The sequence below is a fragment of the Streptopelia decaocto genome (assembly GCF_964273445.1).
Source record: "Streptopelia decaocto genome assembly, chromosome: 1".
In the NCBI taxonomy this organism is placed as follows: Eukaryota; Metazoa; Chordata; class Aves; order Columbiformes; family Columbidae; genus Streptopelia; species Streptopelia decaocto.
The window spans coordinates 14,168,103-14,182,069 of NC_138663.1; the positions used below are offsets into that span (position 1 = coordinate 14,168,103).

The window sequence follows — 13,967 nt, forward strand, 5'->3', positions numbered from 1 at the left end:
CTCTAGGCAAGGTGTGATTACTTGGTATAGCATTTCTATTGTTGTCTCCATTCTATCATAACGTATCTCATATGACTGACTTCTCACCACTCAACTTGTGTGTCTAGTCTATAGCCTGGCAGATCTCATTGTCAAGGAAGTTCTCCAGAATTCAGCCCAAGATTCCCTTTTAAAAGATCTGTCCTGTTCCTACTCATACTCCCTCATTCAATGCTTGGATTGATGGATAATATTATAGTCTTTTATTTTTCAACATTCATTCATTCATTATTTATTTATTTATTGGCAGAAAGGCATGGGTATATTTCAGAACTATCAGTTCCCTCTTCCACAATTTCCTAATCATCGTGAACCTCCTGCAGGTTCATACTCTTTCATATCTTTCCTGATGCAGCATTGTACAGCCATTGGTTAACTAAACCAGGAATCACATCCGTCCCTCTGTTCCTTCAAGCTTTAAGCTTAATGTTATGGAAGCAGAGCCCAGCAAGGTGTGTAAAAGCAGCAGAGCGTGTACAGTTATTTGGTGTTGGGACTAATTTGGGGTTGATAGATATGAGTGCCATGCAAGCTGGTGCTTCTTGGTGGAAAGAACAGGGCTAACTAGCAATCAGATAATTTTGCTACTCTTACAAAACATTACTTGCAGTGTCTCTGCTAATTCAGAAACCTCATGGTTATAATTAAACAGTCTGGAGGTTATCCAAGCCTAATTTCTTCATTGTTGGTTTTTAAATTGTTCAATAAAAGGAATGCTTGAACCTATCTATGGAGCAGGCACGCCTCTCTCTGCCAACCACTGTCAGCGATGAGCTCCCGCCCGTGAAGCCACTAGCATTTCACTTCTACTGGAACTAAATTGTTAGAGAAAAAGCAGGTCATCTCTTCGTGATGTGACACCGGAAAAACGGGTTAGCTGCCCATCTCAAGAATGGGAGAATCAGGAGGGTGCAGACACTTGGTAAAATCTTGACAAGGGGATGAATATAGAGCTCGGACCATAGGAACCTGATATAGTGAACCCTGTTTTTGAACAGTATCCTTCTTACTAAAAAAAGGAAATGAATAAGGCGTTAGTTGCTAACGTAAATTTTTCAGAGGCACAACAACATTACTTTGTGCAAAGATCAATACAGCAGACTCTTTAGTACCTTCAAAAGGAAATAAATCAGCCTTAATGGCAGCACAGCGTTGAACAGGAATAACCTTTCTTATGTCTCAGCACAGTATTTTTTTCACAGTCATTGCTGCATTACAGGACAGCACCAATACTTGGTGGTGATAATGCCCCGCTTTCCCTCCTGCATTTCTGCACGATGCACAACATGCACCCCTGCTGCACCACTTATTTCGTGGCCTTCTTAACCACTGACGGTTGCCGTCAGGGCAGAGCATTAGCAAAGACTGGTTCTCAAAGGTTTCCCTGGGCCACAGTGCTTCTTACTGAGCTTAACACTTGTGCCATGCTGAGGGAATTTCAGTGCTTTCTGACATGGGGTGGGGTGAGGTGAAGCTGATACTCACAGGACGACTTCTACGTGGTCCAAAGCCCACTGATCATGACCTGTTCCGTTGTGACGGGGCTGCCACCAGCGCAGTAAGACTCCTTTCATTCGTGCCTCCCTGTTGTCACAAACACAAGAGCCTGTGAGAGCTCCAGACCACTGGTGGTTTGCACATCCCTATCTACCCCCAACAGGAGCTGAGAGCAACGTTGAAGTGTTATTTCTGCATCCCTGAACATCAACACACCATCCATACGCAACATTTGATGGTGAAAAATGCACACAGATTAGAAGGATTTTTTCCCCTCTCGTATCTTTAAAACAAGTATTCTGTTTTTCTTTCAAGTATATTGATAAACACTCTGCTGGAATTTCTTAATCAGCCTTCTCCTTAAATTTTATTCTTTGTTTACCCTCTCCTCAGCCTTTTTTCTTGCACAGTAATGCAAGTGTAGATTCTTTCTTAGCAGAAATATATCTTGTGAACTTAGAGGTAATGGAATGTGACTGGGTACTCACAGGGGAACGTTATAAGACACTCTTTGGGCTTGTATAAAGTCCTTTGGCTGATGCTGTGCAATTACTTGCCATGTAATTCCATTATTTACACTGTATTGGAGGAGCACTGCCTTGTCTACAGTGTTAGGATCACTCAGATTGGTATTGCAACTGTCTGTTTGTGAAATACTTCCAATTTGCAAAACAAACATGATTTTGCTGTAAAACAAAGAGAGAAAAGCTATTTTCAATATGCAAAAAGTATTCAAACAGGAACAATAGCATTTCCCGTTTTATTGCAGTCACCTTATTAAAACTTTGAGCATCTTCAAGAATCTTTACTTTTAGCATGCAAAATAAACTGTTCTCACATCTCTAAAACTCAGCTTCCCTTTCAAAGTAATAGTTTACACTGTATTACATATTGCCATATAGTTGGAGGTAATAGATCCAGTTTTACAATGTATCTGCACAGAATTGAGATACGTAAACAGTATAAACGTGAAAATGAGTTTATGAAAAGCTAAAAAAGGACAAGTGAAGGTTGAATATAATAAAGTGCCTAAAAGATTTCTGTATTCTACCTAGGTGTTCAAATAAGAAATGAAGAGCCTGATTTATATCTGGCCCATTTGACAATTCATCCTGTTTCTAATTTTGCTTTAGACAACTACATGTAAACCAGTCCAGAAAGCTGTCACTCTGTTAAGAGCCAGCACAGGCTGGTTGCATTTGTTTTACCATGGCCAAAGAAGCTCAATAGATGAAAAAGATACTCCTGCTCTTTGCCAGGTGAATATAATTCTATCTGACAACTGAAATGGGAAAATGAGTCTGTAATTACTAATAGCATCTTTAGCCATGACCATCGTGGGAGCACAAACAAACATGGGATTTGTCCCATCAGACCAGGCACTGGTCCACACAGTCTGGCATCCAGCCTTTGCCAAAGGCTTCATTGTCAGTGCTGGCTTACCAGATAGAGCTCAGCTGGGCATGACAAAAACATCTGACCTTTTCATCTGACATCGCTTCCTTCTCACTCTCCATCTCCCAAATGGAAGCCACAAAGTATTTTGCCAACCCTAATGTTTATTTGCTGGCCACATCCGACTGCACGGCAGAGCCAGGTCAGTCCATCCTCATCAATACTGGCCCCCATGACTGTGTGTGGTATAAAGAGTTTCCTTTCTCATGAGCTGCGAAAAGAGCGTTTTTTGGCTCAAAGTATTACCTTGCTCGGGTGAGATCCAGAGGCTTAGTCACAGCTTGTCTTACTTGACATCCATTAAAATAGAGCGAATCTCCATGGGCATAGGGTGCCAGCTGTCCACATCCATTCCCTATCACTCCTCCCTGAATAGTCTCCCAGTTTATTTCAGTGACTCTTTCAGATTCAAAATTATCTTTAATATAACTGGGGAGGTCATGGCTAAAAATAGAGCAGTCATCACCTAAAAATGACACAGTGAAGTTATAAACCACACAAAAATCAAAAGAATTGAGAAAATTGAGTTACAGTTCATTGTAATTCCATTCAAGGTCATGGCCCAATATACAGTGTGACTACAGCTGAATATATATTACTATATACTACTGCTGAATATATTTCAGCAGATCTATCAGTAATATGCACATTGCTGTAGAACATTGATTTTTAGAAAACTGAGGCTGTGAGTTTTATTTTTTTGCAGCAGTATAACTCCAAGAACTGCAATAGGGTTTCTCCTATTTTGCATTGATGCCAATACAAGAAACCTCAAATTGCTGGTTGAAGGGAAATATATCTAAAACAGGCAAGGGTTCCGATCTTATGAAGTTATGTCCTGGAAGACACTGGCTCCACTCCCAGAAAGAACTTATAATTTAGTGAGGACACTCAGGTACCATTAGACATGTGCTTAGCTGCACTGTGAGATAAGGGCAGAGCACTCTGTCCTGGTGGGGCACAGAACTGAGTCCCTTACAGGGGCCAGTCACCAACATCTGGATCCCACGCACACATCCCCTGGGAGTGGGTGCACCCTTGGATGGAGTACAGGGGTGGAAGCCATTTCTGGGTAAGCCAATAGCCACATTTTGCCTTGGGTGAAGGCTGAATGGGATTTACATACAGCACCAGAGAGCAGAGACTACTGATCCAATCCAGAAAGAGTAAAGGGAGGGAAGGGCTGTTATTTGCAGCTCTGTCAAATTGTTAATTTAGAATTTGTTACTCAAGCATTCCAGTGATGAATTTAGACATAATACATCACTTCGCCTTTTTGTTTAATTTTGAGCTAGGTTAGACTGTAGCAGATGCATAAGAAATAAATTGAAGAAACGAAACCTTGGTATCCTTCATCACAAATGCAAATGGCTCCAGTCGTGCAATATCCGTGGCCACTGCAGAGCTTAGGACATGCTTCCCCGATGTACACGTGGTCGATTGCCCAGCTTTGCTTCTCTAGTTCTTCTCCCTTTTGAATCCACCTGAACTGAGTTGCACTGCAAATACCAAAATCCAAACACTGTATTATGATATCTAGCAATTAAGCAGATCAGTAAAGTGATATTCAAATACACCAGCAGCAGATGTAACAAAAAATGTTGTGTGAAGCAGTTATCACTTCAATAACTGGGAAGACCTACCCTGAATGAGTGGCTGCTACATCGTTGGCAGTAGACACTTTGGTAACAAAAAGCTTCCTCAAAAACATTATATGTAAGATCTAAATCCAGCGATAAAGAAGCATTTTTAATTCACCATTTGTTCCAAGTGAACAGTGCCAGCAAGACAGCTGACATTTTATAGGCCCACAGTGAACTGACCTTGCAGTAACCTACCTGGATGAGACATGATCAGGCAGCTGGATCGTTATTCTTCTCCACATGGAGCTGTTAACAGAGTTATAGATGGTAGCTTCATGGAATTGGAAAGGAGAACAGCCAATGCTATTAGATGAGGAAGGAAGACAGTGTGTCTGCACGAGCTGCCATGAGTCTGTCCTGTAGGGAACAACAAAAAAAATGTTTTAGAACAACTGAAAGAATGACAGAAGGGAAACAGGTAATTTCTGAGGATCATGGCATTGCCTATCTTGCTAAACAAACCTAAGAGATTGTCAGCAATAGTTTCCATGCTCTGTAGCCACAAATAGACACGAGGTGAGAGGCTGAAGTGTTGGTGCAGCCAGGGAGGACTTTCCAGCACCAGGTTTGAGGCTGTGGATCCCTTGGGAGGGTACACACAGCAGAGAGCTCCTCTGGGTGAGCATGACAGAAGGATTTATTTAGGACTCTGCTCCTTAGTCTTTCTCTTACAGTGTTGAGAAGAGTCCCAACCAAATTTGCTCCATGTTCACCCACAGTCATTTGAGCACAGGAATATACCTTTGCTTCTACAAATTATGATCCATTACTACACTACAGCACAGGAGAGTGTTATTAATTGTTTGCTTAGTTAAAGACCAAATTGGAGTTAAGTAACTCGCACTTCATTACAGCTTGGTCCTAAATATGTGGTCCTGTATCATACTAAAATAACAGTTTCCTACAAATGCGGTTTTCTGCGACCACATTTTTAACAAGAACATGCTCATGACTGTAACCGCAAGCTCAGTGCCATGAATCTATCAACATCTGGGCTAAATTATAAAGAGAATTTATGGGAGTTATATAGACAAATCCCAGTGCTTGTACACAGGCTTTGTTCAGATCCTGTTACAGGATGAATAGCCAAGTAATTAAGTAATTGCTTTAATAAATAAAAGCTCTCTAGGTATTTAACATCATACTTTTTTTTTTTTTTAATGTCTGTGTATTCTGAGGTCATTTACCTGGCATCCTTTGTATACTCCAGCATCACAGAGTGGAGGTCCCCACATGAATTTGCCTCACAGCCAACCACGATCTACAGCACAAATAAAATTGGCTGCTATAACAAGTCAGGTAGACATTTAATATGATATATAATGAAGTCTTGCTCTCCTTTTTTTTTCTTTATGAGTTATATAAAAGAAATTTCCAACTTAGGTTTTAAACAAAATCCATCGAAAGTGGAAGGAAAACAAAAGACTCAGTACTTCAGATACTGCTTATACTTAATGAATTTTACTTCATTGCTACTTTTATTTTCAAACAGAATCTTAACACTGTGCTCCTAAAGTTCATATTAAATATCTGAACAAACATTGATCCTGAAACACAAATATATGGTAGCTCCTTGGCATTTCAGAAAGTGAAGTACCAATCTATGTATTAATTACCTATGAAATTTATTTATCATAATGATAAGCATGTGGGTATAAACCTCAAGTCAATCTAATTTAAGAACGGGATTATGCTGAATATTTAAAACAATAAACATATTTTTGTCAGAGTGGAAATATTACAGTACCTGATGTACAGTACTGAACAGATAACAAAAAGATAAATTTTAAGACCTTCAAAACCAAATGGCAGCCATGCATTAGAGCTGAATACTTAGAAACAAAATCTTTGCAGTGGCTGGTGAAGGAAAAGGAGGAGAGATTCAGCAGACAAAACTTTGCAATGCGAGTTTAGTAGAACGAACTGTTAAATGCTGATGAGTTATTACTATTGAGGAGGAGCGGCAGGCGCTGATCTCTTCTCTTTAGTGACCAATGACAGAACCCGATGGAACAGCAGGAGGATGTGCCAGGCGAGGTTTAGGTTGGACATGAGGAAAAGGTTCTTCCCCCAGAGGGTGCTGGAGCACTGGAACAGGCTCCCCAGGGAGGTGTCACGGCCCCAAGCCTGACAGTGTTCAAGAAGAGACTGGACAACACCCTCAGACACATGGTGTGAATTGTGGAGTTGTCACATGCAGGGACAGGACTCAGTGATCCTTGTGGGTCCCTTCCAACTCAGAACATTCTATGATGCTATCCTAATTTTGGCCTTAAAATAGAGAAAAAGATGATAGCCTGGTAAAATAAGCAGCTGGGGCGTGTATTTTCATTCTGTAATAAAAAGCCTATCAGGGTCCTTTTTTATATAATTTCTTCGAAGGTGACATGCTGTGTGAGTGAGGGAAGCGGTGCTTTAGGGATTATATTAGACAGTCAATATAAAATAGGCAATGATGTTGAGAAAAGGTGAAAATATTGATTAGTGGAAGATGGAGAATTCTGGAACTGTTTTGTCAAACAGAAGAGCAAGAAAAAAAACATAACAAGGAAATGGATGACTATTTTGATAACCCTGCTTTCACATTAGTTCCTGTCTTATTTAAGATACGGTGCTGGGAAGGGCCTAGAACATTTCTGGACAACAACTACATGTTGCCTTTCATCCTGTGCAGAGTGCTACCTTGAAACAAAGTAAAATATTCAGAAAAGTTTCTCTGATTATTTAGGTAATTTGCTATGACACAAGTAGGAAGGGTACTTGTGCTTGAGCCCTTTTGCATTTTCCACGTGCAACTCTTCTCCAGTCTGCCCTGACCTTGCCTTTTCTACTTATTCAGGAGTTGGGGGAAAATGACATATTCTGCATGCTGTGTATTCTCAACTTAGAAAATAAGCCCTACTGTATCTGATGATCGAGTAATGGATTAGACTTCAGTCACTCTCAGTAACCCCCAAAACATACAGACAGTCAGAATAATCTGACATATAACATTGATGCAACCTTTCCCATTCCCATTACCTATATGTCAGAATTTCCTTTAAATTATAATAAAAAGTAGTTTCTTAGTTATTTATCCAACTGGGCATCCTAATTGGAAGAAGAATAATTTCTGGAGACACATTAGATGATTTTTAATTGCATATTTTAGAGAGAGAGAACATTTCTTACTTTAAACTGCATCATGTATCCTGGCTGTATAATGAGCTCCCTGGAGGACAGGATGTTGTGTGTTTTGTCCTTTTTCTTATTTGGCCAGTAGAGATGGAATGATGGATTTCCACAGAACCCTGCAGTCCTGACTGCATTAGGATAGAAACTCCAGTTTTCTTCATGAGAGGTGCCTTCTGTTAAGATGAGTTAAATAAAATTACTGCATTGTCTCAGTAAACATCAACGCTTAGTAATGAATCCACAGTATCACTAGATACAGTACTTCAGTGATATAAACACTAAATCTATGCTGTCATGGTGCACAGTCAGCAAGCTACTAACAGACGTAATGTTAGATATTCCATCCCTGGAGACATCCAAGGCCAGGCTGGACAGGGCTCTGAACAACCTGATCTGGTTGAAGATGTCCCTGCTTATTCGCTGGGGGCTTGGACTAGATGAGCTTCGAAGGTCCCTTCCAACCCAAACTGTTCTATGATTCTATTATAACAAATACAACAGCTCCAGAGAGGTAAATGTTTAAATAATAGTACTTTCAAAAAAATATGATTACATAAAACTTTACTAATGGGAATTTAAATGAAATTAGTTGGACTGAAATAAAAGTTTTTGCTTTTCTAATGGGTGTACACATTTATCTACATGCGTATCTGAATATACCTGTGTATATATATATATATATATATTTACACACCCCTACTAGTAGCAGGAAGAATAGCACACAAACAGCATTAGTCTACAAAACAAAAAATTTGCAGAGTTAAAAAAAAGGTGTGCTTGCAAGCTCACAGGGTTTATCTTAGATAAGATAGTGCCAGACAACAGATCAGCCATCACAGCCTGTCTTACCATCATCAAACGTATCCACCAGCTGGCTGGGGTTGATCTCTGCTCCCCCGATCAGGATGTTGTCCAGCGCCCACTGCGCCCGGTCGGGGCCCGGAACCACGATGCCGTTGCTGATGGTGAAAGGCTGCCACCAGCGCAAGCGGGTTGTGTTGGTCAGAGCGTGTTCAGGGAGGAGGATGTAGTCGTGCCTGACTGAGATGTATTTTTGGTAATCCATCTCATGAAGCAAAGTCCAGGATATCCCTAGAATGAAAAGATGCAGGTTTAGTAATAAAAACAACTGTATGTGAGAATATTCTAAAAGACTAAAGGAAGGTAATAGGAAATAAAAAATAATACCTATGGACTTCTGATAGACAAATCTTAACTTCTAAGGGTAAGTTGGTAATTGTTACTCACTGCAAGAGTAAACTTGTAGTTGTGTAAAGGAATCAAATTGGCTGGCAGCCACTGACTACTGAAATCAGGCAGGAGGATTACAGAGAACTGAGCACCAGATGGAAATTTTAGATGGGAAAAAAAAACCAAAACTTTACAAGGACAAAAATAACTTTACAATTAAAAATTGTTGTATTATTTTGGATCTCTCTGACAACTTCTTAGATATTCACAGTACTCGAATACAGAAAAAAGGCTGTAGCTTAGATGAAACTACAAGATGTACTTGCCTCCATCAATGGAATAATCTAGCAGCACTCCCTCCTTTCTGCAAGTTGGTCTGTGGCATGTTGTCATGTTGTTTTCACTCCCAATTCTCCCCCAGTACTGTAGAAATCTAAGAGGAAGTGTATAAGTTTACATCTGTTAAACGTCTGCACAAATTGCGAGGTTTGCTTTCTGTTAGCAGATGTACTGAAAATGTTCAAAATGCCAGCATTTTTAAGCAAGTAACATTGATATACAAGTAGAGCAAAGTTTTCCAAAAATATCGCATAGTAATTCCCATGGGAACCTCATTAAATTAATCAGTCCTGCCCCTGGGGGTGACTAACCACTTGCAATGGTGTGGGCTGGGGAGGGACGGTCCTGGAGCAGCTTTGCTAACAATTCCCTGGGAAAAAAACCCAAAACGTAACTCAACACTGGAACAAGAAACAAGGTGTCCAGAGAGACCGTGGGATCTCTGTCCATGGAGGTTTTCAAGACCCAATGAGTAAAAGCCTGAGCAACCTGGTCTGAATTCAGTGTTGACCTGGCTTTGAGCATCAGGTTGGACTAGACACCCGCTAAGGTCCCTTCCTTCCTGAAACATTATGTGATTCAGTGAATTCTTGCTGAATTACAGAAGAGTGTATGACTTCATTGAAGCCATACAGCCAAGGGATAGTGATGCTGAAGTTGTCTTCTATGTGATGTTCTTAGCTTGTCTAAACTGACATAATTTCTCTGCTTTCCAGCTCAGTCATCCTTTTCTATGGCATATGAGTGCAGTGGGTCTCGTGCAGACACCCAAGAGAGGACAACCAGCAGACATGATGTTCTGAACTCAGTGGGAGACCCAGCTGATGCCTCCAGAAGGGGTGACAGCGGTATCTTGCCTCTTTGCAGAACAGGTGTTGCTGACTTCAGGACATTCCTGGGGAAGGGGACCTGCTGCCTCACTGGGGCATGGCAGACCCTTTCCACTGTGCTTTGAGAGCCTTGCTCTCTGTCACTCATCTGAAAGCATCAGTGCCCTGAGAATCATAATCTAAGTAGAGTCTACCCGAGATAACACTTTGCTTGTAGTGGCCAAGGAATCCCCAGAGCTACAAGCTGTACTGCCTGCTGCTTTTGTCAGCGTTTAACAGAGTTCCCCATTAAAATGACAAGGAAACATGACCTACTTTGCCCCCCGCAGGTCCAGATCTTGAGTGACAGCCTGCCTCACAGTTGCACCTCCAAAATACAGAGTTGTGTCTTCTGCGAGAATCCCACACTCGGTACAGGTATTTCCACCTTCTAAGGACATCCATACATCTGGTTTAATTTCTTCATTGTCAAAGCGCTCTTTCAGGAAAGTCTGTAAGTAAGGTGTTTAACATAAACCACAGGTAATTATGATCTTAAGCCTTTCTGATAAGCACAGCTGGAACTGACCAAAACATGTTTGAAGGGCTCATGTTTTCAGGGTGACTACACATAATCACTTTTGCCTGCACATTTTGCCACTTGAACTGAATTGGCTAATTGTGAAAATATGTTAGGGCTAGATTTTAACATATTTGGGAGGTAATGCAGCACACTAGAATTTGCATGTGCAAATGAACGGGAATAATTCATAATTGTGGTTATTTAAGATTGTGTAACACCACATAGTACCTATCTAGTATGTACGGGAGAAATTGCTGCTCTGTACTTTTTCCCCAGCAAAACCAGTACTGCAATGAAGTGTTAGGGTTATTGTAGTGAATAAGCATTTATGCAACTGTCTGCACAAATATTTGCAGTAAAAACCATCTAGAATATATCTCTGATCTCCAATTACCTCCAGGTGCTCAGTAAAAGCAATGCCATGAGTGAAATCCTGGCCTTAAGGACATAGTAGTAAAACTCCCCTAAAATTGCTAGGATTTTATCCCAAATGTCTTTAATGTGAAGAATACATTACTAATTAAAATTTGCATAGAGATAGTGATATTTTTTCACGTAATTAGTATCTCAGTTGAAAACCAGAAGATGATAATAATTCAAATTACATGAATAATTGTATTAGGTAAAAAGCTGTATTCTGTTAAAACAGAATGCTGTTGTTTCTGCAGAGCATGTACCTATTCTGTTCTTATCTGATGTTGAAAAAAATGAGATGGTAAACATTGCATTTTAAACTGATTTGGGGTTCCTTACATATTCTTTTCTAAACATGTTAAGTTTTTTAAAAATGTTAACTTTTAATTTAGCGATATCTAACTAGATTTTATTTGCTTGTTATAGAGTAACACTAATAACAGCTAGGTGAATTAATTTTATGTAATCTTACGTCATTTTCTTGAATTGCCTGCTTCAGTGAAGTCTTTCATGATAGAGACATTTCTTCGGGTCTTGATCAAATATAAGCATATGTGCAAGAGTGATTTAGATCATATAATGATGACCTAAGGATGAACAGTGAACTTTATCACAGCTTTATCAGGTGTGTGTTATTTGCAAAGGAATAAACCTGTTATGGGATACTGCAGTAATCAAAGCTAAATTTCCAGTGGGATCGACTGTCTTTGCTCTCTCAGCGCCAAACGCATTGCAAAATTCACACTTTAAATCATGCAGTAAAATTACCTTCAGGGATTGTGTCAGGTAGCAGTTTGGTCCGGAATATCCAGGGTCACAGATGCATTGCTCGTTCAGGCAGTCTCCATGACCTCTGCAGTTTTCCAAACAACCAGGACCCAGATAGAAATTATCAATGGCCCACTGCATATCTGAGTATTTCTGGTAGAACCGAAACCTCACGGGACTAGATATAAAGGGATGAAGAAAACCAGACATATGTATGAAACAGCTTTGCTCAACTGAAAAAAGGTGAGTGAAACACAATATACTTATGACTGTACTACCATCTAAGCTTCCACAAGTAATATCTGGCAGTGTCTGTTGAAATTGATTTTATACGTATCCATATCTTCTTCTTCACACATGTGCTACCTATGATATATGGATGGATTCCAGATGCTGCTGAAGCTGGGAAAAGCTATTCTTGCAAGAGAATTTCAATTTTGGTTATACTTTCTGAGCAGATTACTCAAAGAACAGAAGAGATTTTAATTATGCAGAAACAGACAAATGATTTGCACATGTGCGGATGACTGCAGACAATAAGGGTAAGTTTTCCACTCAGTAAGGTCATAAATCTTCTCTCTAACTGGCTGTGGCTGTCTGAACAGAACAAAACATGCTGTATTGGAGCAGACTCCAAAGAAGCAAGGATAACTTTGGCTGTTGTTCAGACCAAGAGTCATGGTCAATCTTGATTGATAGGAAATAAAATTATGCAGCATACGTAATGATTGTCAACACCACTAGTCTGCAATTTCCTTAAAGGAAAATGAATAGGCAGATGTATCCCCTGTTGTGTTTTTCGGAAGGTACTGAATCCAAAATGAGTAGCTAAGTCATACTTACTTGCCCACAAGGTTTTCAGGCAGTGAGTAAGTTACTCTTTTCCATCCTTTTGTGGGAAAGAAGACAGATGGCTGCGAAACACTCCCAGAACATTTTGGATCAGCTGGTAAACACTGAGGTACCAAGTAACTCCAGCTGACGCCAAAGTCAGTGGAATACTGCACATGGACCTGATTTTGCGCAAGTTTTTCTGAGGTTTTACATCCAACAGAAACCTAATAAAGAGGAGAGCATAAGTAAATGAGAATTAATTCTGATGGTGGCTAGAGTTTAGAAAAATGTTTGAACCTGAAAACTGTCTCCAGAATTTTGCTTGAATTGATGGCAGTAACAGCCCTTGTATGGTACTCGTCATCTGCAGATCTCAAGATTCCCAAGACTGAGAACAGGCACCATATTCAGAGTTTCATTTTCTTCTAGTTAGCTCACGTTTCTGGATTTCCAGGTTATGACATTTGAGCATTACATCCCAGTACCTCATAACTAATAAAGTTTATCTCCCTGCCCACACAACCTAAGTTTTGAATATCTCAGAGGAGGCCACACATCTCAATTATGTCAGGCGGACCTTCTTTATGGGAGAGATGTGCAAGGGGCTCTTCCAACATCCACTTAATACTGGGTTATTTCTTCAATTTAGTGTATATGAAGGATGGTTTGGTTGCAGGTTTGATGTGAATTTGTGCCAACATAGGAGCAGTGCGGACACTTTGGAGCTGCTTTTCCCTCACTAAGCAGCTGTAACAAAATAGGCACTTTCTATATGTGTAATAATCTTATTACACGATGTCTATAAAACTGCTATGCTGAAGAGAAGACTGTGTCACCTCTGAGAACAGCTTGTGGTATTTAACTGACCAAGACGGAGTAGGTGAGAAAAATGAGAACAGCCTACTAATAACACTTTTTCCTTAGGGAATGGCTCATGCGTAGGCCTATACATCATCCTACCTCCTGAAAAATCTACTTAGACTTGGAGCAAAATGTGGTTTTACATAATTATCTTTCAGACAAAGATTTTACCTTGAACTGCATAATCCAGCCTTCTGTAGGAGTCAGGTCATGGGTGACTGCGTAGACCTCTCTGCCATCATGGCTACCGCAGATCATGACACCGTCAGGAGAATCACAAAACCTCTCAATTGAGCAATCATCATGGAATAACCAGTGTTCATTCACTTAAAAATAAATGGGAATGTTAGTAATATACAA

The 13,967-nt window shown here is 40.1% G+C and overlaps 1 protein-coding gene across 2 annotated transcripts in view; it reads right to left on the minus strand.

Moving 5' to 3' along the window:
* RELN (reelin) overlaps positions 1–13,967 on the minus strand; it is a 287,210-nt gene that overhangs the window by 9,573 nt on the left and 263,670 nt on the right. For both annotated transcript variants that reach the window (XM_082063244.1, XM_082063243.1), the window contains exons 51-63: positions 13,779–13,933; positions 12,756–12,970; positions 11,913–12,090; positions 10,484–10,659; positions 9,326–9,432; positions 8,658–8,900; positions 7,806–7,981; positions 5,822–5,895; positions 4,830–4,991; positions 4,333–4,490; positions 3,238–3,457; positions 2,025–2,222; positions 1,525–1,623 (exon numbers count right to left, since the gene is read on the minus strand). In XM_082063244.1, coding sequence (XP_081919370.1) covers positions 1,525–1,623; positions 2,025–2,222; positions 3,238–3,457; positions 4,333–4,490; positions 4,830–4,991; positions 5,822–5,895; positions 7,806–7,981; positions 8,658–8,900; positions 9,326–9,432; positions 10,484–10,659; positions 11,913–12,090; positions 12,756–12,970; positions 13,779–13,933 — 2,161 coding nt within the window. The remainder of the gene's footprint in view (positions 1–1,524; positions 1,624–2,024; positions 2,223–3,237; positions 3,458–4,332; positions 4,491–4,829; positions 4,992–5,821; positions 5,896–7,805; positions 7,982–8,657; positions 8,901–9,325; positions 9,433–10,483; positions 10,660–11,912; positions 12,091–12,755; positions 12,971–13,778; positions 13,934–13,967) is intronic.